Source organism: Heteronotia binoei, chromosome 3 (genome assembly GCF_032191835.1).
Source record: "Heteronotia binoei isolate CCM8104 ecotype False Entrance Well chromosome 3, APGP_CSIRO_Hbin_v1, whole genome shotgun sequence".
Taxonomy (NCBI): Eukaryota; Metazoa; Chordata; class Lepidosauria; order Squamata; family Gekkonidae; genus Heteronotia; species Heteronotia binoei.
In genome coordinates, this window is record NC_083225.1 from 189,127,952 (window position 1) to 189,154,308 (window position 26,357).

General features: G+C 48.6%; 1 protein-coding gene and 1 non-coding gene across 2 annotated transcripts in view; one reads left to right on the plus strand and one right to left on the minus strand.

The window, feature by feature from the left end:
- Positions 1 to 375: 375 nt before the first annotated feature.
- LOC132569155 (unconventional myosin-VIIa-like) overlaps positions 376 to 26,357 on the minus strand; it is an 88,373-nt gene continuing 62,391 nt past the window's right edge. The window contains exons 15-25 of the mRNA XM_060235341.1: positions 25,831 to 25,989; positions 20,636 to 20,728; positions 16,614 to 16,708; positions 14,386 to 14,470; positions 12,981 to 13,199; positions 11,122 to 11,229; positions 7,047 to 7,256; positions 4,990 to 5,193; positions 1,607 to 1,783; positions 502 to 591; positions 376 to 408 (exon numbers count right to left, since the gene is read on the minus strand). Of these exons, the coding sequence (XP_060091324.1) occupies positions 376 to 408; positions 502 to 591; positions 1,607 to 1,783; positions 4,990 to 5,193; positions 7,047 to 7,256; positions 11,122 to 11,229; positions 12,981 to 13,199; positions 14,386 to 14,470; positions 16,614 to 16,708; positions 20,636 to 20,728; positions 25,831 to 25,989 (1,473 nt within the window). The remainder of the gene's footprint in view (positions 409 to 501; positions 592 to 1,606; positions 1,784 to 4,989; positions 5,194 to 7,046; positions 7,257 to 11,121; positions 11,230 to 12,980; positions 13,200 to 14,385; positions 14,471 to 16,613; positions 16,709 to 20,635; positions 20,729 to 25,830; positions 25,990 to 26,357) is intronic.
- On the plus strand, positions 5,574 to 5,645 carry TRNAT-GGU (transfer RNA threonine (anticodon GGU)). Its single transcript has one exon. It is a non-coding gene; the product is annotated as a tRNA-Thr (tRNA).

Consider the following 26,357-nt stretch of genomic DNA (forward strand, 5'->3'; position numbering starts at 1 on the left):
GGACGTCTGCTCCATGTGTTTATCCAATCCCCTCTTGAAGCTGTCTATGCTTGAAGCCGCCACCACCTCCTGTGGCAGTGAACTCCACGTGTTAATCACTCTTTGGGTGAAGATGGACTTCCTTTTATCCATTCTAACCTGACTGCTCAGCAATTTCATTGAGCGCCCATGAGTTCTTGTATTGTGTGAAAGGGAGAAAAGTATTTCTTTCTCTACCTTCTTGTACTTATGATCAAACCCCCTCTGCTCTTCTCTTGGCTTGGAAACCCCCTTGTGGGGCTGCCGTAAGGTGACATGGTGCTAAAGAGGGTGACACCAGGGAGCCAACCTGTCTCCTTTAAAACTTTTCAGATATCTGAGAGAGACGGGCAGTCCCTAGCCCATCGGAGGTCTGGTGGTACTTAGCATCTACAGAGGGGAAAGCAGAAGACAAACAGAAGCCCTGAGGACTGGCTAGCAGAGAACTCAAGCTGCCGGGAGATGAAGAACACCGCAGCTCACCTCTTCGGTTAACTTGGATTTCTTCTTGAGCGTCAGAGACACCAGTTTGTGCCGCACGCTGTTCTTCTTGTGGCTGTCTAGGTGAGCGCTCTGCAAAAGGAACAATTGATATTTGAAAAGAAGGTGGAGGCAACAGAGTTTTGTGCCTGCGTCTGAAAGGCCCAGGTTCAAACGATGCTAACCAGTGTTCCCTCTAAGCTGAGTTAGCGTGAGCTAGCTAACAGATTTTTAGCTTCCAGCTCACACATTTTTGTCTTCGCTCAGGTAGGATGACCCCAGAGCACACTAATTTATGCAGGAGCTCACCACTTGAATGTCAGGAGCTCACAACTTTAATACCGGTAGCTCACAAAGTAGAATTTTTGCTCACAAGACTCTGCAGCTTAGAGGGAACATCGACGCCAACCTGCCGGACTTCTTAAACAGCTGTCGAGAGAGAGGCCATCTTTGAGGAAAATTCTAGCTAATCGTTTATTTCTATGTACTCGGACTTCTCTGCATGCATCAGCTGCGCACGCACAAACCCATCGGCAGTTACCACGCCTATTGATTAGCTCACACAGTTCAGCTGTGACTCTGGTGAGGGAGGGTGGATTAGGGTTGCCAAGCTCCCACCAGGGCAGGGAATCCTCCGCCTTGGAGGGCCCCAACCCACCAGCAGGGAGCAGGCTGCCAGGGAGATCCCCGCCCCCAAAGAGCACCATGCTGTCCCCGACGCAATGATGTCACCTGGAAGTGATGTCATCATGCTGGGGACATTGCACCAGGGATGCTCTAGGACTCGCTCTAAAACCTCTCCAGTGTGACACTCTAGGAATCACTATAAACCTCTATGGTATCATAGAGTTTTTGTGCGAGTCCTAGAGCGTCCTTGGTGTGACATCCCTGGCATGATGACATCACTTCCAGCAGAGGAACTTGGCAACCTTAGGGTGGATTAGGAACACTGGCTAGGGTTGGCAGAAGGAACGACTGGAGGGCAACATATATATTTGGAGAGAGGGCTATCAAGGAAACAGACGTGGAAAATCCCGGTTTCTTGACACTAATGAACCAAAGCAGAAATACTTAGCGGGGGGGGCGGGTTCGCCAGTGTGACCATTACCTCTCCTTCACCCTGCAGGGCTTGGAGCTCCTTCTTGTATGTCTTCTTCCCGAGGGTCTCGTAAATTTTGGTCATCACCGGAATCTTCTCGCTGCCGTCACTCATCGCCGTGTGGTATTTAGGTTCAGGAAGATCTCCCATGAAGCGAAGAATCGTGATCCACACAGCAAGGGCTGCCTGTCGTGAAACGACAAAGATATTCTTCATTAACAAGCAGGGTTGCCCTCTCTAGTATGGGAAATTCCTGGAGATTTGGGGGTGGAGCAGATTCTGGGCCTCAGCGAGATATAATGCTGTAGATTCAACCTTCTGAAGAAGACATTTTCCTCCAGGATAGCAGACCTCTGTCATTTGGGAATCAATTGTTAGTCCTGGAGACCTCCAGGCTTCACCTGGATGTTGGCAACCATCAGCAAGGAGGGGGGTGTCACTCACAGAGCCACAATGGATGAAAGATGGTGATGAATTCTGCAGCCCTGCTCTTTCAATTTGGCGGAGGTCGTGGGGTGGGGTGGGGTGGAAATCCTAGCTTCGATTTTTGCTTCTCTCTCATGCAAATCAAACCCCTGCATCTTTGTTTTAACTCATGCCGTATTTTGTTCACGAATATTTGCAATTTTAAACTGCCTCAGTTGTGAATAAAAGCCCAGGTAAGAAAAACAAGCAAAACAAAAAGGCTCTTACGCCCTCATAAGAAAACAAAAAGGGCATTTTAGTACATCTCCCACTAGGCAGTGTGGGAGGGAGCGGCCATGTTTGTTGTTCACATATTTGGCTGGTTCATGTATAAAGTGGGAACTGAAGAAGAGAACAGCTGATCTGGAAGGGACGCTGATAAATGTTCTAGAGCAGAGAACCGAGGAAGTACCTCAGAAGGGTAATTTTATTGAGGAGATAACCAGTATGTGTGGTTGATAAACTGACTTATAGACGAACTGTCAGAATTTAGGCAAACTCCTATTCCCCACCCCCTCAGGTCTAATAAAAATAACTACTGTTACAAGCTCACACAGCCTTTAGATACCATAATCTGACTGATTCTGAGGACCAAACTACACTTGAAGGCACCCTTGTGACCACCACAGAGGTGTTGCTGCCATTTTACGGTGATTTTAAAAACGCTGTGAGACCACAGTGCAATATTCCAACCCCTCCTCATGGCTTGTCAAGTGCCATAATGGTTGCACTCCCACATTTTAAATCACCTTAAAATGTTGGCAGCATTTGGCCCTGAGGTAACATTCTGAACACGCCATTTTGGTGGCAAGCGCAATTCCCCTCAGAATCATCGGCACGCTTCAAATGACAAGGCTTTTGGTTGTTAAGGCAACCAGAGGTCCAGGTGTGTTTGTGGGGAAAGTACATCCACCATTGTTGTGACAGAATGATCGTACAGTCAGCCCGAGTTCAAATTTGTCCTTCAGACATGTAGTTTACAGGGTGATCTTAGGTGAGGCAGTCTCTCACAGCTTAATTTGTCTCATGGAATTGTTTTAAAATGGTCCGTGAAGTGCTTCAGAAAATATTGCTCTTGTCAATACCTTTTAAACCTAAATTGTTTCTCTTGAATATTATGTCTGATGTAACAGGAGAAAAAGCTAAACATTTGATCTTACATATAGTTACCGCAGCCAGAATAACATATGCTAAATACTGGAACAGGGCAGAAATGCCTTCAAAAGAAGAACTTCTGGAAAAAATACTGGAAACAGCAGAAATGGACATTTTGACCGATATTCTGAAAGAAAGCACCAACGAAGATATAAAGGAACTTTGGACACCACTGTATGAATGGATTAAACAAGCTATTGGATATAGAAGCATCTATATTATATGTTTTAGACTTCTAGAGCAAGTTGATTGTAGTTACAATTAATAATCACATTATGGTAATATACTGTTGAAGATATTGGATTTATATCCCGCCCTCCACTCCGAAGAGTCTCAGAGCGGCTCACAATCTCCTTTCCCTTCCTCCCCCACAACAGACACCCTGTGAGGTAGATGAAGATATTGGATTTATATCCTGCCCTCCACTCCGAAGAGTCTCAGAGCGGCTCACAATCTCCTTTACCTTCCTCCCCCACAACAGACACCCTGTGAGGTAGATGAAGATATTGGATTTATATCCCGCCCTCCACTCCGAAGAGTCTCAGAGCGGCTCACAATCTCCTTTACCTTCTTCCCCCTACAACAGACACCCTGTGAGGTAGATGAAGATATTGGATTTATATCCCGCCCTCCACTCCGAAGAGTCTCAGAGCGGCTCACAATCTCCTTTCCCTTCCTCCCCCACAACAGACACCCTGTGAGGTAGGTGGGGCTGAGAGGGCTCTCACAGCAGCTGCCCTTTCAAGGACAACCTCTGCCAGAGCTGTGGCTGACTCAAGGCCATGCTAGCAGGTGCAAGTGGAGGAGTGGGGAATCAAACCTGGTTCTCCCAGATAAGAGTCCACACACTTCACCACTACACCAAATTGGCTCTCCACTACACCAAACTGTTAAAAAAGAAACTGTGATAGCCAGTGTTCCCTCAGAGCTGAGTTAGTGTGAGCTAGCTCACAGATATTTAGCCTCCAGCTCACGCATTTTTTTCTTAACTCAGGAAGGATGACCCCAGAGCACACTCACTGATGCAGTAGCTCAAAACTTTTATGCCACTAGCTCACAATTTTAATGCCAGTAGCTTACAAAGTAGAATTTTTGCTCACAGGATTCTGAAGCTTAGAGGGAACATTGGTGATAACAGACGTACAGGCGTTATGGTTGGCAATGAGAAGTTATTGTAGAAATTGAGACAGTAGAAAAGTTTATGTTATGGATTTTAAGTTTTTCCTTACTTCCTTTTCCCCTTTCCTCCCGTTTGCTTTTTTTTTTGAAACCCAATAAATATCATTGAAATTGAATTGTTTTAAACAGCAAGACAGGGAAGGAGAAGGAGGCACCAAATTTTCAGCATAGCATCCAGTGCCTCTCCCCAAAATACCCTCCAAGTTTCCAAAGAATTGGACCAGGGGGTCCAGTTCTATGAACCCCCAAAGTAGGTGCCCCTATCCTCTATAATTTCCAATGGAGGGAAGGCATTTAAAAGGTGTGTAGTCCCTTTAAATGTGATGGCCAGAACTCCCTTTGGAGTTCAATTATGCTTGTCACAACCTTGCTCCCAGATCCACCCCCAATGTCTCCTGGCTCCACCCCAAAGTCTCCTGGCTCCGCCCCCAATGTCTCCTGGCTCCACCTCCAAAGTCCGCAGATATTTCTTAAATTGGACTTGGAACCCCTAGAATAAGGCATGGCTCTGAAGTTTAATTCATACAACCGAGACGGTCTTTCTCTTGACCTTTTAAAATACAAATAATGTATCAACTCCCCCATTTCCTCACCAGCTGGTCTCCTTCATCCTCATGGTACAGGAGCGGTTGTTTGAGAGGACGCCGGATATACGTATGTGTGGTTGTGCCCTGGAAGTACGTGGCAGCAAATTTGGCAAATTTGTACTCGGAGAGATCCTCCTCCTCTTCCTCCGGCAACGGTAAGGCTGTGTCCAGGTCATCTTCCTCCAGCTCCTTTGGAACCCTCTCGAGATCCTGGGTGAGAAGGTGAGAAACCAGATTCAGAACAAGAGCTAAACTGATTTGGTTCAGAGGTCTAATTTTGGGTCTTGAGATCTGAATTTGCAACTAAATTGCAGAAGAAATGGGGGTGGGCTCAGGTCCTCAGGATCTTTCCCAAACTAGGGTTTGGGACTTCAGCAGGATATAATAATGCCACAGAGTCCGCCTTCCAAAGCAACCATTTTTTCCAGGGGAACTGAGAGATCAATTGTAATAGCGGGTAATCTCAGTGGTAGAGCATCTGCTTGGTAAACAGAAGGTCCTAGGTTCCATCCCCAGCATCTCCAATTAAAAGGACCAGGCAGTAGGCGATGGGAAAAACCTCAGCCTGAGACCCTGGAAAGACATGCAGTGGGGCTGTAGCTCAGTGGTAGAGCATCTGCTTGGTAAGCAGAAGGTCCCAGGTTCAATCCCTGGCATCTCCAGTTAAAAGGACAAGGCAGTAGGCGATGGGAAAGACCTCAGCCTGAGACCCTGGAAAGACATAGAGTGGGGCTGTAGCTCAGTGGTAGAGCATCTGTTTGGTAAGCAGAAGGTCCTAGGTTCCATCCCTAGCATCTCCAGTTAAAAGGACCAGGCAGTAGGCGATGGGAAAGACCTCAGCCTGAGACCCTGGAGAGACATACAATGGGGTTGTAGCTCAGTGGCTGAGCATCTGCTTGGTAAGCAGAAGGTCCCAGGTTCAATCCCTGGTATCTCCAGTTAAAAGGATCAGGCAGTAGGCAATGGGAAAGACCTCAGCCTGAGACCCTGGAGAGGCATACAGTGGGGCTGTAGCTCAGTGGTAGAGCATCTGCTTGGTAAGCAGAAGGTCCCAGGTTCAATCCCCGGCATCTCCAGTTAAAAGGACCAGGCAGTAGGCGATGGGAAAGACCTCAGCCTGAGACCCTGGAGAGACATACAGTGGGGCTGTAGCTCAGTGGTAAAGCATCTGCTTGGTAAGCAGAAGGTCCCAGGTTCAATCCCTGGCATCTCCAACTCAAAAGGGTCCAGGCAAATAGGCATGAAAAACCTCAGTTTGAGACCCTGGAGAGCTGCTGCCAGTCTGAGTAGACAATACTGACTTTGATGGACCCAGTTTCTGATTCAGTATAAGGCAGCTTCATATGTTCATGTGCCACCTGGAGTCTGACAGCTCCCCATTGCCGTCTTGCAGGTGGGTTTGACATTAGAAACAAACTCAAAGTTATATTTTCCACAAGTTGGGTTGGGCTTCCTCAAACCATTCCCATTTCCATGACTCTACATACTAACTGACTGCCCACTTTCTCTATATTTAGGACTGCTTGCCATTCCGTTTTTCTCTGGTGAAGTCTGCTTAGAGCACACGAAAGCGTACATTCTGAATATAAACTTAGTTGGTCTTAGTAGGAACTTGATTCCTACTTTGTTCTGTCGCTTCAGACCAACACGGCTGCCCATTTGGATCTATCAACCCATTTTACAGACAGACATGACACCAGGGAACTATTAGGGCTTTTTTTTTGTAGCAGGAACTCCTTTCCATATCAGGCCACACATGCCTGAGGTAGCCAATCCTCCTGGAGCTTACAGTAGGCCCTGTACTAAGAGCCCTGTAAGCTCTTGGAGGACTGGCTATATCAGGGGTGTGTGTCCTCATATGCAAAGGAGTTCCTGCTACAAAAAAGCCCTGGGAACTAGTATTCAAAAGCACTCCAGTCTCTGCTGCCTGATCTCCCTCACAGGTATGAAGGAAGGCTAGGAGACGTTCTGCCTGTGCAGCATTCGATGCCACATTTCTACACTGCTCCGCATTCTAGCGGAGCCGTTACATTCAGTAAGGCGTTCCTTCTGCTATTCTTTACCTCAAATCCATTGGGAGCTTGTCCTTCTTGGCCAGGCAAAGAAGCCGTCGTTCCCAGGAAGCCAAACATCTTGTCCACCATGTCGGAGTCGTTCACTGGTTCGTTTCGGGCCTTCTCCATCTTCTCCAAAAGCTCCTTCTTGCGCCGAGCTTCTTCCTTTTCTTTTACTTCCCTTTCGGCATCTTCCCGAGCCAGCTGGGCCAGACGTATCTAGGAAAGAAGAAGGGTGCCAAAGAGTAAGTGGAATTCAAGATGAAACCAACGATCGAGGAAAGGGCCCCTTGGAGAGCTGTGAGGTTCTGTTCTCACAGGATGAGATCTTGGTGGCACCGCCATTTCTCACTGTGGTACAATAGGCCTGCCATTTTGAAATCTTTGCTCCTGTGTTTGGCACAAGAATAGAATTGCCAATCCCCAGGTGGGGATCCCCTGGTTTGGAAACCCTCCCCCCCACTTCAGGGTCATCAGAAAGCGGGGAGGGGGGGGAGGAAATGTCTGCTGGGCACTCCATTATTCCCTATGGAAACCGATTCCCATAGGGTATAATGGAGAATTGATCTGCCAGTATCTAGGGCTCTGGAGGGGTTGTGTATTGAAGTAGAGGCACCAAATTTTCAGCACAGCATCTCGTGCCTCTCCTCAAAATACCCTCCAAGTTTCAAAACGATTGGACCAGGGGGGTCCAGTTCTACGAGCCCTACAAGAAGGTGCCCCTGTCCTTCATTATTTCCAATGGAGGGAAGGCATTCAAAAAGTGTGTGGTCCCTTCAAATGTGATGACCATAACTCGCTTTGGAGTTGAATTATGCTTGTTGCAACCCTGCACCTGGCTCCACCCCAATATCTCCTGGCTCCACCCCCAAAGTCTCCTGGCTCCACCCCCCAAAGTCCCCAGATATTTCTTGAATTGGACCTGGCAACCTTACACAAGAATGACTGACGATGGAACTGAACTAAAATGAACTAAACTAAACTGAAGCAGCCCTGCGTCAAACTGAAGGATACCCCATACCGAAAAATCTCTAGCCGATAGTAGGTATTATTCCTTTACTGAACTATACTCGGTCAAATTCTGCCCCTTCCCATGAAGGGCAATGGTACATAGTGAGGAAAATTTCACAGGCACCCACTGGAAACTAGGTAGAAGCCTGCTTCGGCAGGGTGGGCGGGATACAAATTAAATGTTATTATTATTAAGCACTGTGGGAACTACTTTTTTGTGGTTTGGTTCCACACGGTTCTGAAGAGGGATCCCTGAATAATTAATGAATACCTCAATAATAATAATAATAATAATAATAATGGAAAATATGGTTGTGCCTTCAAAAGAGAATGTCTGAGGCAACATTTAGAGTGACTGTTAAGAGGCCTCTCAGAGGAGCTTCTGCTACACTGCTAAAACCAAGATACAGGGGCCCCGCAGAGAAGGAGCTTCTTGCTGATAACACAGAGGGACAGAGCAGGGGAAAACTACAAGAAATTACTGGAAGGAAAGCAGGAGGTGGAGCATTTGAATTAGATAAGGGGCTTGTTTGCTTGTTTTGGGGATGAATAAAAATGGTCAGAAGGCTGATGATTTGAACTTAGTCATTTTGAGCTTATGCTGACAAGTTCTACTTTGATGTCAAAGTAAAATTCCTCGCTTCAAACCAAGCAATGTGTGGGGCTTCATTATTTACCTGTTCCAGTTCCAGTTGTGTACCAGTCACAGATACATGGGTCTACTGAAGGACTTACCTTCCGATCACACCCACAATCCCCCGTTGTGTGTGTTTAATGTGCTGTCAAGTTGCCGTTAAGAAGAAGATATTTTTTTGGCCACTGTGTGACACAGAGTGTTGGACTGGATGGGCCATTGGCCTGATCCAACATGGCTTCTCTTATGTTCCTATATTGGATTTATATCCCGCCCTCCACTCCAAATCTCAGAGCGGCTCACGGTCTCCTTTATCTTCTTCCCCCACAAGAGACACCCTGTGAGGTGGGTGGGGCTGAGAGGAATATCACAGAAGCTGCCCTTTCAAGGACAACCTCTGCCAGAGCTACGGCTGACCCAAGGCCATTCCAGCAGCTGCGAGTGGAGGAGTGGGGAATCAAACCAGGTTCTTCCAGATAAGAGAGCTCTGGCTGACCCAAGGCCATTCCAGCAGCTGCAAGTGGAGGAGTGGGGAATCAAACCTGGTTCTCCCAGAGAAGAGAGCTATGGCTGACCCAAGGCCATTCCAGCAGCTGCAAATGGAGGAGTGGGGAATCAAATCAGGTTCTCCCAGATAAGAGAGCTCTGGCTGACCCAAGGCCAATCCAGCAGGTGCAAGTGGAGGAGTGGGGAATCAAACCCGGTTCTCCCAGATAAGAGAGCTATGGCTGACCCAAGGCTATGGTAGCAGGTGTAAGTGGAGGAGTGGGGAACCAAACCTGGCTCTCCCAGATAAGAGACCACATACTTAACCACTACACCAGTCTGGCTCTCTTGCCCCTGGCACCTCCAGCTAAAAGGATCAAGTAGTATTCTCACAATTTTTACTGCTTAATCTCACCATTTTTTTTAAAAAATTTAAATTTAAAATAAAAAACTTTAAATTAAAATGGAAATCGTTTCAAGTTGCTTCATTTCTCCTACAATTTTTAATTTTTTTTTGAAGGGGAGGGAAGTAGTGGGCAGCTGGCCTAGGGCACCAAAAACCCTAGCGCCGGCCCTGCCTGGTACCCTATGACACTAGCCTTGGAAAAGAAGCCATGTTATCTGTCCAATCCACACAGTTTCTTCTTATACATTTTTACCAGAACAGTGTAAGGAACAGAAAAGGGAAGAGCGGCCCAGCGCTGCTCTGTTGTTTTATGAACTGGGTGTGAAATGACCACGACCGATTTCCCACTCACCTGTCGCCGCTCTCACGGTCCTCTTCTCAGAGGGGCTTCCTTCCGATTTCACGCTGTCTGCCACAGGGCTGCAAGTAATGTCGGCGTTTTCGTGCGGCAAACAGACACTGATTCTTAGAGGTTGCGGTGTGAAAACGCCAACGTTACTAGCAGCCCCGGGGCAGATGGTGTGAAATCGAAAGGAAGCCCCCGCTGAGAAGAGGGACGTGAGAGCGGCGTAAGGTGAGTGGGAAATCGGTCCGTGTCATAGAATCATAGAGTTGGAAGGGACCTCCAGGGTCATCTAGTCCAACCCCCTGCACAAAGCAGGAAACTCACAAATACCTCTCCCTAAATTCACAGGATCTTCATTGCTATCAGATGGCCATCTAGCTTCTGTTTAAAAACCTCCAAGGAAGGAGAGCCCACCGCCTCCCGAGGAGGAAGCCTGTTCCACTGAGGAACCGCTCTAAACTTACAAATCCCTCCTCCTAAATTCACAGGATCCACATTGCTGTCAGATGGCCATCTAGCCTCTGTTTAAAAACCTCCAAGGAAGGAGAGCCCACCACTTTCCCAAGAAGCCTATTCCACTGAAGAACCACTCTAATCTCACAAATACCTCCCCCTAAATCCACAGGATCCTCATTGCTGTCAGGTGGCCATCTAGCTTCTGTTTAAAAACTTCCAAGGAAGGAGAGCCCACCACCTCCCGAGGAAGCCTGTTCCACTGAAGAATCGCTCTAACGGTCAGGAAGTTCTTTCTAACGTTGAGATGGAAACTCTTTTGATTTAATTTCAACCCATTGGTTCTGGTCCTACCTTCTGGGGCCACAGAAAACAACTCCCCACCATCCTCTATAGGACAGCCCTTCAAGTCCTTGAAGATGGTGATCCTATCACCTCTCAGCCGCCTCCTTTCCAGGCTAAACCTGCCCAGCTCCTTCAACCTTTCCTCATAGGACTTGGTCTCCAGACTCCTCACCATCTTCGTCGCCCTCCTCTGGACCTGTTCCAGCTTGTCTACATCCTCAAAATGTGGTGCCCAAACCTGAACACAAGACTCTGGGTGAGGTCTCACCAGAGCAGAGTAAAGCGATACCATCACATCACGTGATCTGGACACTAGACTTCTGTTGATACAGCCCAAAATTGCATTTCTGGAGGGGGGAAAAAAAAAGTTTGGCCAAGACAGAAAGAAAAAGTATCGACCCACTTGGTGCTTCTTCTCGGCTTCCTCTTTGGCTTTCTTTGCGCTCATCTCCTTCCTGAGCCTTTCCTCCTCCATGAGCCGCAGTTTTTCTGCTTCCAGACGGCGGCGATACTGAGAAAGGAATGCAAAAGAACAGCCTGAAGGAGCAGTTATTTATTTAGCTGGTTAGTTCGTTTGTTCAATTTCTATCATGCCCTGCCCCACGAGCAGGATCAGGGCGGGTTGCAGCAGAAGAAAACAATTGAAACACACTCACAACGTACTTAGTTCAAACCAGGGATCGTTTTGCAGAAAAATAGGTGGTGGAGCTCTTTAGCATAGCCCATTAGCATATGCCACCACCCCCCCACCAGCCAAAAGCAACCAGACACAAGAAAGGAGAGCCCCAGGCGAGTGAGGCCTGCATGGGCTGGCTAGAGATCCAGCCAGCCCAAGCAGGCCTCGCTTGCCTGGGGCTCCACTTGGCCACGCCCCACCCCGTCAAAAAGACAGCAAGCTACCCACTGCTCAAAATCACATAAGACCCGGAGAAAGGGTGGTCTGGGCTTCTCGAGGGGTTCATGAGGGCTTCTGGAGGTGTGGCAAAGCCCCTGGTGGCTGGCCAGCTGCCCGCTCTCCTAATCCAGGGATTGTTATGCAGCTGCACCGACTATTCAATGGACAAGGTAGGTGGGGAGGAGGAGGGGGAACCCTCAGAAAGGTTCAGGAGCGGCGCTCCTGCTGAATCCGAGGCATGGCTCAAACCAACAAACTCCCAATAACAGAATCCACAAGACGGCAATTACAGTTTGACAGGAACTCCTACATGAATTCAGCATGAGTGCCCAAGATGGACCAGGATATCAGGGGAGTGTGAATGACTGCCATCAGTAGCACGTTCATTAGCGCAAATCAGGGCTGGCCCTTCCACCCCCCCCCACCCCCCACCCCCGGTGTAGCTAATCCTCCAAGAGCTTACAGGGCTCTTAGTGCAGGGCCTACTGTAAGCTCCAGGAGGATTGGCTACATTGGGAGGGTGTGGCCTAATATGCAAAGGAGCTTCTGCTAGAATTCCACCCCTGGGCCACACATCCCTGATGTAGCCAATGCTCCAAGAGCTTACAGGGCTCTTCCTACACGGCCTATTGGAAGCTCCAGGAGGATTGACTACGCCTGGAGGGTGTGGCCTAATATGCAAAGAAGCTCCTGTTACAAAAAAAGCCCTGAAGCTGTATATTCCTGCAGTTATCACTACATCCTTTGGCGATGAATTCCATATTTTAATCACTCGCTGTGTAATTAAGTATTCAGAACACAGCCTGTAAGGAAGAAGAAGACAACTGCAGATTTATACCCCGCCCTTCTCTCTGAATCAGAGTGGCTTACAATCTCCTATATCTTCTCCCTCCACAATAGACACCCTGTGAGTAAGGTGAGGCTGAGAGAGCTCTCACAGCAGCTGCCCTTTCAAGGACAACCTCTGCCAGAGCTATGGCTGACCCAAAGCCATTCCAGCAAGTGCAAGTGGAGGAGTGGGGAACCAAACCCAGTTCTTCCAGATAAGAGAACTACGGCTGACCCAAGGCCATTCCAGCAGCTGCAAGTGGAGGAGTGGGGGAATCAAACCCGGTTCTCCCAGATAAGAGAGCTATGGCTGACCCAGGGCCATCTCAGCAGGTGCAAGTGGAGGAGTGGGGAATCAAATCCGGTTCTTCCAGATAAGAGTCTGCACACTTAACCACTAAACCAAGCTGGGAAATACGTCCACTCTCCCCAGCTTCTGCTCCAATAATATTCAGATTCGTCATGGCTTTGTAAAAGTAGAAATAAATAAATTGAGAGACCTTCAATTTGGCTGTTTGGTCAGCTCATGGGACACCTACCTCGCCCTTCAAGCGTCTGAAGAGGCGGCGAGCGATCATGCCCCTGGCGTACGCCTGGATGGTGAAGACGGCCCAGAGGCGATGGCGGAAAGCCCGACGCACCAGGAAGCCCCGACATCTCGCTTGGAACTCGATGATGCGTTTGCGAGCCATGTAGTACTGCCTGTGGAGCTTGCGGGAACGGTAGAGAGCTTGCAGCCGCAGGAAACCGATCCTCATCTGAACAGGGAAAAGCAATAAGAATGTAAGAACGTAAGAGAAGCCATGTTCGATCAGGCCAGTGGCCCATCCAGTCCAACACTCTGTGTCACACATTGGCCAAAAAAACACAAGTGCCATCAGGAGGTCCACCAGTGGAGCCAGGACACTAGAAGCCCTCCCACTGTGCCCCCCCCAAGCACCAAGAATACAGAGCATCACTGCCCCAGACAGAGGGTTCCAACAATTTGCTACTGATGGACCTCTGCTGATATGCTTATTCAATCCCCTCTTGAAGCTGTCTATGCTTGCAGCCACCACCACCTCCTGTGGCAATGAATTCCGTGTATGTGTTCATTACCCTTTGGGTGAAGAAGGACTTCCTTTTATCCATTCTAACCCGACTGCTCAGCAATTTCATTGGGTTTAGATAAAAATATGGAGCAGAAGTCCATCAGTGGCTATTAGCCACAGTGTGTGTGTGTGTGTGTGTGTGTGTGTGTGTGTGTGTGTGTGTATATATATATATATATATATATATATATATATATATATATATATATATATATATATATATATATATATATATATATATATATATATATATATATATATATATATATAAAATTTTTTGCCACTGTGTGACACAGAGTGTTGGAGTGGATGGGCCATTGGACTGATCTAACATGGCTTCTCTTATGTTCTTATTGAATGTCCACGAGTTCTCGTATTGTAAGAAAGGGAGAAAAGGACTTCTTTCTCTACCTTCTCCATCCCATGCATAATCTTGTAAACCTCTCTCATGTCACCCCGCAGTCGACGTTTCTCCAAGCTAAAGAGCCCCAAGCATTTCAACCTTTCTTTATAGAGAAAGTGTTCCAAACCTTTAATCATCCTAGTAGCCCTTTTCTGCACTTTTTCCAATGCTATAATATCTTTTTTGAGGTTCGGTGACCAGAATTGTACACAATATTCCAAATGAGGCCGCCCCATCGATTTATACAGGGGCATTATGATACTGGCCGATTTGTTTTCCACCCCCTTCCTAATAATTCCCAGCATGGCGTTGGCCTTTTTTATTGCAACCGCACACCATCTCGACATTTTCAGGAAGCGGGGAAGCCTATGACCCTGAACAGCAGCTGCCAGTCAAAGCAACCATTCAGAGCTATAGAGATCGGTGCTCTGGCGCCGCGCATATACTTACTGCATCGTAATTTCGCCGACAATTATGCCCCCTCCAGTTTCGCTGAATCATCAAAACTGCATTCCTCACTTTCAGGAAATTGGACCTGGAAAGAGATTGCCGTAAGCCCTGGGGCCAGCGTTCCCTCTAAGCTGCAGAGTCCTGTGAGCAAAAATTCTACTTTGTGAGCTCCTAGCCTCAAAGTTGTGAGCTCCTGCAGAAATTAGTGTGTTCTGGGGTCATCCTTCCCGAGCTAAGACAAAAATGTGTGCACTGGAGGCTCAAAATCTGCGAGCTGGTTCACGCTAACTCAGCTTAGAGGGAACATCAGTCAGGGGCCATCCTTCCTGAGGTAAAACAAAAATGTGTGATCTGTGAGCTAGCTCACGCTAACTCAGCTTAGAGGGAACATTGGTCAGGGGCCATCCTTCCTGAGGTAAAACAAAAATGTGTGAGCTGGAGCTAAAATCTGTGAGCTAGCTCATGCTAACTCAGCTTAGAGGGAACATTGGTCAGGGGCCATCCTTCCTGAGGTAAAACAAAAATGTGTGAGCTGGAGCTAAAAATCTGTGAGCTAGCTCACGCTAACTCAGCTTAGAGGGAACACTGGTCAGGGGCCATCCTTCCTGAGGTAAAACAAAAATGTGTGAGCTGGAGCTAAAAATCTGTGAGCTAGCTCACGCTAACTCAGCTTAGAGGGAACACTGCCCATGTCGGATTGCCAAGTCCCCCCCCCCCAGCCTTCGGCAGGGGACAAGTTTAGCGCACATGGCACAACGACGTCACCCGCGAGTGACGTCATTGTGCCGGTGACATTGTGCGCCGGACACTCTAGCCATTTCTGGGAAACCATAGAGTTTTCCTTCCAAATTGCTAAAGCGTCCCGGGGGGGGGAACCATAGATTTCGCACTCAGCTTACCCCGCTCTCCCTTTCGTCTTCTCTGTGCGGCGGTCCGTCGGATTTCCCACTATCTGCGCCGAAGCTACAGGAAGCGTTGCAGCTTTCGCGCAAGCAAACGGAAACCGCTAAAAAAACGGTTTCCGTTTGCTGTGCGAAAGCCGCGATGCTTCCTGTAACTCTGGCGCAGATAGTGGGAAATCCGACGGACGCCGGACAGAGAAGACCAACGGGAGAGCGGGATAAACTGAGTGCGAAATTGGTCACAATTTAACACCATTAGAGACTGCCTCTAGACAGAACAACTTGGGGGCAATATGATTTCTTGTGCTGAAGTCTCTAATACAAGACATGATCCCAAACAAAATCAAGGATCTTAATCTCTGGTAAGATATACTATAATTCTCCTTTAATTTCCCGTTAGATATGGCACCTTTTGGATAAATGTCTTTATTATAATTGGTTGATTTCAATGTTGGGCAATATATTACGGTTCATATATTACGGGTTCAATATATTACGGTTCATAGATGAATTGTTCATAGTTTATCTACGTTACTATTACAGGCAGTAAAGTATGTGCATTCTTGTTTGTACGATCGCCTAATTCCTACGATGTATATTCTCAACGCTCGGTGCTTTATATTTTAATAAAACATTTAAATATAATGGCTCTCTCACTGTCCCACCTTGTAAACTATAACTCCAAGGCTCGGATGACTTATTTTTCGTGTTGCCAATCCCCAGGAAGCGACAGGAGATTCCCTGGTTTGGAGGCCTTCCCCACACTTCAGGGTCATCAGAAAGGAGGGGGTGGGAAATGTCTTCCGGGCACTCCATTATTCCCTATGGAGACCAATTCCCATAGGGTATAATGGAGAATTGATCTGCGGGTATCTGGGGCTCTGCGGGGGCTGTTTTTTTGAGGTAGAGGCACCAAATTTGCAGCATAGCCTCTGATGCCTCTCCTCAAAATACTCTCCACGTATCCAAAGGATTGGACCAGGGGGTTCAATTCTATGAGCCCCAAAAGAAGGCGCCCCTATCCTTCATTATTTCCAATGGAGGGAAGGCATTCAAAAGGTGTGCGGTCCCTTTAAATGTGACGGCCAGGACTCCCTTTGGAGTTCAATTATGCTTGTCACACCCTTGCTCCTGGCTCTATCCCCGAAGTCTCCTGGCTCCACCCCTAAAGTCCCCAGACATTTCTTGAATTGGACCTGGCAACCCTACTTATCTCCCTCAGGCCTATCTCACAAATCCATGCAGCTCACAACAACTGTATTAAGAAACACGAGCGAGAGTCGGGCACCTCGAGTCAATTTGCCGTGTTCCGGTCTTCCCTCCTACCTGTCCTTAAATCCGCGGACTACTTTCTGGATGAGGATCACTTTGTCTGTGATGGCCTTGTCCCGCTCTATCTCCAGTAGCATATCGTGGTGGTCCTGAGGGAAACAAAGAACATAAGAGAAGCCATGTTGGATCAGGCCAATGGCCCATCCACTCCAACATTCTGTGTCACATAAGAACATAAGAGAAGCCATGTTAGATCAGGCCAAGGGCCCATCCAGTCCTACATTCTGTGCCACATAAGAACATAAGAGAAGCCATGCTGGATCAGGCCAATGGCCCATCCAGTCCAACATTCTGTGTCACACAGTGGCCAAAAAACTCAGGTGCCATCAGGAGGTCCAGCAGTGGGGCCAGGACACTAGAAGCCCTCCCACTGTTGCCCCTCCCAAGCACCCAGAATACAGAGCATCACTGCCCCAGACATAAGAACGTAAGAGAAGCCATGTTGGATCAGGCCAATGGCCCATCCAGTCCAACACTCTGTGTCACACAGTGGCCAAAAAACCCCAAATACCATCAGGAGGTCCATCAGTGGGGCGGACACTAGAAGCCCTCCCACTGTTGCAACCCCCCCCCCAAAGCACCCAGAATACAGAGCATCACTGCCCCAGACATAAGAACGTAAGAGAAGCCATGTTGGATCAGGCCAATGGCCCACCCAGTCCAACATTCTGTGTCACACAGTGGCCAAAAAACTCAGGTGCCATCAGGAGGTCCAGCAGTGGGACCTCACACTGTTGTCCCTCCCAAGCACCAAGAATACAGAGCGTCACTTGCCCCAGACAGAGAGTTCCAACAATACGCTGTGGCTGTTAGCCAGTGATGGACCTCTGCTCCGTATACTGATCAATCCCCTCTTGAAGCTGGCTAGAATGTGGTAAAGTATCCTCCAAATATTGGTTGAATGGCTGGGAGGAAGGTGGGCACATAGCAAATGGTACAGAAATGTCAGTTAGGGCACTGCACCAAGGAATGGGAAGACATGTGGGTCATGGGGTTGCCATCCTCCAGGCGGGACCTGGAGATCTACCAGCAACTGATCTCCAGATTACAGAGATCCGTTTCCTTGGAGAAAATGGCGGATATGGAAAGCGGACTCTGCCTTTATAGGTGCGTATTAGTGGAGCTGGCTTAGATGGAATGAGAAAAACTCTTGAAGGGTACAGCTAACCAGGGCTATTAGCCATGGTGACTCAGTGGAACCTCCATGTTCTGAGCAGGGTATCTTTGAGTACAAGTGCTGAGGGACATCAACAGGAAAAACTTTGGATCAATTGCTTTGGAGAAAATGGCTGCTCTGGGAGGGTGAACTCTCTAGCATTAAGAACATAAGAGAAGCCATGTTAGATCAGGCCAATGGCCCATCCAGTCCAACATTCTGTGTCACACAGCGGCCAAATACACACACACACACACACACACACACACACACACACACACACTGTGGCTAATAGCCACTGATGGACCTCTGCTCCATATTTTTATCTAACCCCCTCTTGAAGGTGGCTATGCTTGTGGCCGCCACCACCTCCTGTGGCAGTGAATTCCACATGTTAATCACCCTTTGGGTGAAGAAGTACTCCCTTTTATCCATTTTAACCTGTCTGCTCAGCAATTTAATCAAATGCCCACGAGTTCTTGTATTGTGAGAAAGGGAGAAAAGTATTTCTTTCTTCACTTTCTCCATCCCATGCATTATCTTGTAAACCTCTATCATGTCACCCCACAGTCGACGTTTCTCCAAGCTAAAGAGTCCCAAGCATTTCAACCTTTCTTCATAGGGAAAGTGTTCCAGCCCTTTAATCATTCTAGTTGCCCTTTTCTGCACTTTCTCCAATGCTATAATATCCTTTTTGAGGTGCGGCGACCAGAACTGCACACAGTACTCCAAATGAGACCGCACCATCGATTTATACAGGGGCGTTATGATACTGGCTGATTTGTTTTCAGTTCCCTGGAAGTGATGCCACATCCTCTTCAAATTCCATCACATTCCTCACCACTTTCAAAATCTCCCATCATTTGCCAAGCTGGCAATCCTAGAAATGGAATGCTCGCATATTTACTTCAATGGCTCGCCATGGGACTATGTTAGATTAGACAATGGTACATGGGAGAATAAATTCTCCAGTACCACCTGAACCAGATGTTCACACAGCTGTTTAAGAGCTCAGAACATGACACTCCTAGAGCCAGGTCTGGCCTGACCCTAATTCTTACACTTCAGCAGGGGTGGAATTCTAGCAGGAGCTCCTTTGCGTATTAGGCCACACACCCCTGACGTGGCCAATTCTCCAAGAACTTACAAAAAAGAGTCTTGTAAGCTCTTGGAAGATTGGCTACATCAAGGGGGTGTGGCCTAATATGCAAAAGAGCTCCTGCTGGAATTTCACCCCTGCGCTTCAGCACTGTAAAAATAAATTTTTCCCAGCCTCCGAATTTTAATTCAGATCAAGAAGTTCTCAGATGCAGGAGGTTTGCAAACACTAAACTAAGGGGATTTTTCTCTCTACCTTCTGATTTGCTTTCTTTTTGCAACATAAGCGTGCCCCTTTGAACTGCTCATTTCCCGATTTCCTGTTTGGGCAGCTGCAGAGCTCTGATAACATTCACAGGCAGGGTATTCTAAACTGTTTTCTAAGAATTAGCTGAGGGGTGCATTTAAAAATACGCACAAGGATTATCCTGGAACAACAATAAATAGTAAATCTGATCTGCTGAAGAAAATGATTTCTCTAGCCAGTTTGACAGCCAGTTTGGTGTAGTGGTTAAGTGCATGGACTTTAATCTGAGAGAATTGAGTTTGATTCCCCACTCCTCCACTTACAGCTGCTGGAATGGCCTTAGGTCAGCCATAGCTCTGGCAGAGGTTCTCCTTGAAAGGGCAGCTGCTGTGAGAGCCCTCTCAGCCCCACCCACCTCACAGGGTGTCTGTTGTGGGGGAAGAAGTCAAAGGAGATTGTAAGCCGCTTTACCTTCCCGCCCCCCAACAGACACCCTATGAGGTGGATGGGGCTGAGAGGGCTCTTACAGCAGCTGCCCTTTCAAGGACAATCACTGCCAGAGCTATGGCTGACCCAATGCCATTCCAGCAGCTGCAAGTGGAGGAGTGGGGAATTAAACCCGGTTATCCCAGATAAGAGAGCTATGGCTGACCCAAGGCCATTCCAGCAGCTGCAAGAGGAGAAGTGGGGAATCAAACCTGGTTCTCCCAGATAAGAGAGCTGTGGCTGACCCAAGGCCATTCCAGCAGCTGCAAGTGGAGGAGTGGGGAATCAAACCCGGTTCTCCCAGGTAAGAGAGCTGTGGCTGACCCAAGGCCATTCCAGCAGCTGCAAGCGGAGGAGGGGGGAATCAAACCCGGTTCTCCCAGAGAAGAGAGCTATGGCTGACCCAAGGCCATTCCAGCAGCTGCAAGCGGAGGAGGGGGGGATCAAACCCGGTTCTCCCAGATAAGAGAGCTCTGGCTGACCCAAGGCCATTCCAGCAGCTGCAAGTGGAGGAGTGGGGAATCAAACCCGGTTCTCCCAGATAAGAGAGCTCTGGCTGACCCAAGGCCATTCCAGCAGCTGCAAGCGGAGGAGCAGAGAATCAAACACGGTTCTCCCAGAGAAGAGAGCTCTGGCTGACCCAAGGCCATTCCAGCAGCTGCAAGTGGGGGAGTGGGGAATCAAACCCGGTTCTCCCAGATAAGAGAGCTCTGGCTGACCCAAGGCCATTCCAGCAGCTGCAAGTGGAGGAGTGGGGAATCAAACCCGGTTCTCCCAGATAAGAGAGCTCTGGCTGACCCAAGGCCATTCCAGCAGCTGCAAGTGGAGGAGTGGGGAATCAAACCCGGTTCTCGCAGATAAGAGTCTGCACATTTAACCACTACACCAAACTGGCACTCTACAGGATTATATATAGGACTATATGAGGACTATATGGGCAGGAAATAAATGAGGTTATATAAGCAATTATAATGACACATTTCCTAACATTGGGATGCACCTGGTTTTGAAGACAAGTTGCACTCTTACCTTCAGGAAAATCTTCGTCTTCCCAATCTGCCAGTCGTCATCCTTACCCAAAACAGCTTCTGCAATGCGCTCGCATGTTCCACGCAGATCTCCCTAAGGAAGAAAGACATTTGCCAAGATTTTTGTGAACAGTTCCTGAGAATTACAGCTATCTCATACCTTGATAGGAGCCCTGTGGCGCAGAGTGTTAAAGCTGCAGTACTACAGCCCTAAACTCTGCTCACAACCTGAGTTCTATCCCCAGCGGAAGCTGGGTTTTCAGGTAGCCGGCTCCAGGTTGACTCAGCCTTCCAACCTTCCGAGGTCGGTCAAATGAGTCCCCAGCTTGCTGGGGGGAAAGCGTAGATGACTGGGGAAGGCAATGGCAAACCACCCCGTAAAAAGTCTGCCGTGAAAATGCTGTGAAAGCAACGTCACCCCAGAGTCAGAAACGACTGGTGCTTGCACAAGGCACCTTTCCGTTCCTAGTTAAAGCTGCAGTACTGCAGTCCTAAGCTCTGCTCACGACCTGAGTTCTATCCCCAGCGGAAGCTGGGTTTTCAGGTAGCCGGCTCGAGGTTGACTCAGCCTTCCATCCTTCCGAGGTCGGTCAAATGAGTACCCAGCTTGCTGGGGGAAAAGCGTAGAGGACTGGGGAAGGCAATGGCAAACCACCCCATCATCACCCCAGAGTTGGAAACGACTGGTGCTTGCACAAGGGACCTTTCCTTTCCCTCTTAGGCGCCAATTCAGTGTGCTTACTCTACACCACACATTCTCTGGGATTAGGGATTTTTGCTCTCTGTTCCAATTCATAGTGCCTGTCTTTCCTTACCTGAATGAGACATCCTTAGCCATAGAGATAAGGAATGGGGGGAAATGCCTTTCCACTACTCACTCCGGGTTCTCCTTTGAAACTGACATGAAATTAACAAGGCCTGAGATACAGTTTGATTTGTGAATGGATTGACCCTGAGCTTCAGTAAATCTTTGTTAGCTGTCCTGACCTGGAGACAGCTATCCAGGAAATTAACTGTCAGTTTGATGTAGTGGTTCAGTGTGTGGAGTCTGTGGACTCTTACCTGGGAGGACCGGGTTGGATTCCCCACTCCTCCACTTGCACCTGCTGGGATGGCCTTGGGTTTGTGAGTTCCCTGCAGTTGTGCAGGGGGTTGAACTAGATGACCCTAGAGGTCCCTTCCAACTTTATGATTCTAGGTTTTTCAAGGCAGGGGAGTAACAGGTGGTTTGCCTTTCGCTATTTCTGCATAGCAACCCTGGACTCCTTTGAACATATATGAACATATGAAGCTGCCTTATACTGAATCAGACCTCCGTGGGTCCATCAAAGTCAGTATTGTCTACTCAGACTGGCAGCGGCTCCCCAGGCTCTCAAGCGGAAGTTTTTCACACCTATTTGCCTGGACCCTTTTTTGGAGATGCCGGGGATTGAACCTGGGACCTTCTGCTTACCAAGCAGATGCTCAGCCACTGAGCTACAGCCCCACTGTATGTCTCTCCAGGGTCTCAGGCTGAGGTCTTTCCCATCGCCTACTGCTTGGACCTTTTAACTGGAGATGCCGGGGATTGAACCTGGGGCCTTCTGCTTCCCAAGCAGATGATCTACCACTGAGCTACAGCCCCACTGTATGTCTCTCCAGGGTCTCAGGCTGAGGTCTTTCCCATCGCGTACTGCCTGGTCCTTTTAACTGGAGATGCCGGGGATTGAACCTGGGGCCTTCTGCTTACCAAGCAGATGCTCTACCACTGAGCTACAGCCCCACTGTATGTCTCTCCGGGGTCTCAGGCTGAGGTCTTTCCCATCGCGTACTGCCTGGTCCTTTTAACTGGAGATGCCAGGGATTGAACCTGGGACCTTCTGCTTACCAAGCAGATGCTCTACCACTGAGCCACCGTCCCTTTGGTGGTCTTCCATCCATAGATTAATCAGGGCTGACCTTGCTTAGTCTCTGAGATCAGATGAGATCAGGCTAGCCTGGGCCATCCACGTCAGGGCATGAAACAAACAGAGATGGTTTGCCATTGTCTGCCTCTGCATAGCAACCCTCGAAGTCTGTTTCAATGAAGTCTGTTTCAATGAAAGCTTATACTCAGAATTAAATTCTGTTGGTCTTAAAGGTGCCGCTGGACTCAAACTGTGTTCTAATGCTAGTAAAAAGGGAACGTAGCAGGAAGAAGAAGAAATTGGATTTATATCCCGCCCTCCACTCCGAAGAGTCTCAGAGCGGCTCACAATCTCCTTTCCCTTCCTCCCCCACAACAGACACCCTGTGAGGTGGGTGGGGCTGAGAGGGCTCTCACAGCAGCTGCCCTTTCAAGGACAACCTCTGCCAGAGCTCTGGCTGACCCAAGGCCTTTCCAGCAGCTGCAAGTGGAGGAGTGGGGAACGAAACCCGGTTCTCCCAGATAAGAGAGCTCTGGCTGACCCAAGGCCATTCCAGCAGCTGCAAGTGAAGGAGTGGGGAACCAAACCCGGTTCTCCCAGATAAGAGAGCTCTGGCTGACCCAAGGCCATTCCAGCAGCTGCAAGTGGAGGAGTGGGGAATCAAACACGGTTCTCCCAGAGAAGAGAGCTACAACTGACCCATGGCTATTCCAGCAGCTGCAAGTGGAGGAGTGGGGAATGAAACCCGGTTCTCCCAGATAAGAGAGCTGTGGCTGACCCAAGGCCATTCCAGCAGCTGTAAGTGAAGGAGTGGGGAACCAAACCCGGTTCTCCCAGATAAGAGGGCTGTGGCTGACCCAAGGCCATTCCAGCAGCTGCAAGTGGAGGAGTGGGGGAATCAAACCCGGTTCTCCCAGAGAAGAGAGCTCAGGCTGACCCAAGGCCATTCCAGCAGCTGCAAGTGGAGGAGTGGGGAATCAAACCCGGTTCTCTCAGAGAAGAGAGCTCTGGCTGACTCAAGGCCATTCCAGCAGCTGCAAGTGGAGGAGTGGGGAATCAAACCCGGTTCTCCCAGATAAGAGACTTAACCACTACACCAAACTGGCTCTCCAGGAAAAGAGGAAGACCTCATGCAAGTTGGATCAACTCACTCAATAAAGCCATGGACCTCAGTTTGCAAGACCTGGGCTTGGCTGTTAGTGAGAGGACATCTTGGAGGTCGTTCATTCATAGGGTCACTGTAAGTCAGAAGTGACGTGGCCGTCACTTCACACACACACGCGCACTGTTTATAGTACAAAGGTAAAAGTAAAGGTCGTCCCCTGTGCAACCACCAGGTCGTTAGCGACCTATGGAGTGACATCGCATCGTGTCGTTTTCTGGGCCGACTTTTTACGGGGTGGTTGGCCATTGCCTTCCTCAGTCATCTACGCTTCCCCCCCAGCAAGCTGGGTCCTCGTTTGACCGACCTCGGAAGGGTGGAAGGCTGAGTCAACCCTGAGCTGGCTACCTGAAAACCCAGCTTCTGCCAGTTATCGAACTCAGGTCGTGAGCAGAGCTGAGGACTGCAGTACTGCACCTTTACCGCTCTGCGCCACGAGGCTCTTTACTGTTTATAGTACACCTTGCCATAGATAGTTAGTTGCTCCTGCTGTTCTCTGATTCTGTAATCCTAATCGCATTGCATTTGGATTGTTAACTGCAGCCCTTATAGCCTGTGATCATCTTTGAGTCACAGGAGAAACAAAAGTCCGAATAGTCAAAAGCGATGGTATTTCCAGTAGTAATGTATGGCTGTGAGAGCTGGACCATAAGGAAGGCCGAGCGCAGAAGAATAGATGCTTTGAGCTGTGGTGCTGGAGAAGACTCTTGAGAGTCCCTTGGACTGCAAGAAGATCCAATCAGTCAGTCCTAAGGGAGATCAACCCAGACTGTTCCCTGGAAGGTCAGATGCTGAAGCTGAAACTCAAATACTTTGGCCACCCAATGAGAAGGGAGCACTCCCTGGAGAGGACTCTTGAGAGTCCCTTGGACTGCAAGAAGATCCAATCAGTCAGTCCTAAGGGAGATCAACCCAGACTGTTCCCTGGAAGGTCAGATGCTGAAGCTGAAGCTCAAATACTTTGGCCACCAAATGAGAAGGGAGCACTCACTGGAGAAGACTCCTGAGAGTCCCTTGGACTGCAAGATCCAATCAGTCAATCCTCAGGGAAATCAACCCAGACTGTTCCCTGGAAGGTCAGATGCTGAAGCTGAAGCTCAAATACTTTGGCCACCCAATGAGAAGGGAGCACTCCCTGTAGAAGACTCTTGAGAGTCCCTTGGACTGCAAGAAGATCAAATCAGTCAGTCCTAAGGGAGATCAACCAGACTGTTCCCTGGAAGGTCAGATGCTGAAGCTGAAGCGCAAATACTTTGGCCACCAAATGAGAAGGGAGCACTCACTGGAGAAGACTCCTGAGAGTCCCTTGGACTGCAAGATCCAATCAGTCAATCCTCAGGGAATTCAACCCAGACTGTTCCCTGGAAGGTCAGATGCTGAAGCTCCAATACTTTGGCCACTCAATGAGAAGGGAGCACTCCCTGGAAAAGACTCTTGAGAGTCCCTTGGACTGCAAGAAGATCAAATCAGTCAGTCCTAAGGGAAATCAACGCAGACTGTTCCTGGAAGGTCACATGCTGAAGCTGAAGCTCAAAGACTTTGGCCACCAAATGAGAAGAGAGCACTCCCTGGAGAAGATCCTGATGCTGGGAATGACAGAAGGCAGAAGAAGAAGGGGATGGCAAAAGATGAGATGGATGGACAGCGTTACTGATGTAACTAACATGAATTTGAGCAGAATTTGGAGGATCGTGGAAGACAGGAGGGCCTGGCGTGACTTGGTCCATGGGGTCGCAAAGAGTCGTACTCTGACTGTGTGACTGAACAACAACAAATTGCATTGCATTTGGATTGTTAACTGCAGCCCTTATAGCCTGTGATCATCTCTGAGTCACAGGGAGAACGGAAGACTACAACTAAGGAAAGAAAGGAAAGCATCACCGACTCTGGGTGATGCTGCTTTCACAACGTTTTCACAGCAGACTTTTTATGGGATGGTTTGCCATTCCCCAGTCATCTACACTCCCCCTCCCCTCCCAGCAAGCCGGGGACTCATTTGACCGACCTCGGAAGGATGGAAGGCTGAGTCAACCTCGAGCCGGCTACCTGAAAACCCAACTTCTGCCGGGGATCAAACTCAGGTCGTGAGCAGAGCTTAGGACTGCAGTGCTACAACTAAAGCAAGGAAGTAAATAATAAAAGGCATACCTGTTTATACGCCGGCTTCACCCCCGGCATGAGAACACGGTACCTGTCCACAAACTCTACAAAAGTGTAGCGGATGGGGTAGCCGGCTCTGCGGATTCGGATGGTCTCCATCATCCCCGAGTATCTCAGCTGACGGACGCAGAGCTCCCGATCGAACAACTGCAGAGAGAGAGAGAAAAGGAGCCTTCGACACCCCTGCATGCAACGTGTTGTTTTTAAACGTGTTGTCACCATTCAGCTGCTCCAGTAACTGAGCGGCAGGAAGATTCACTCGCTAATAAAACATGTGAACAAACGCTGGCTAAACCAATATGCGTAAGGTCTGTTTAATGCTTTTATTTTTGTAGGTGTAAAACAGCCTCAGAGCAAATGATCTTTCCGCTGCACTCTGGTTTCCTGCAATGCCGTTTCCTGCGACGGTCATGGACACTCTCTCTTTTCCGATCTCAGGAAGAGAATCCCAGGGAAAAAATGTTTTCATTCTACCGTCAATTTACACCGGGGCGGAGAACCCTTTTTCTGCCAAG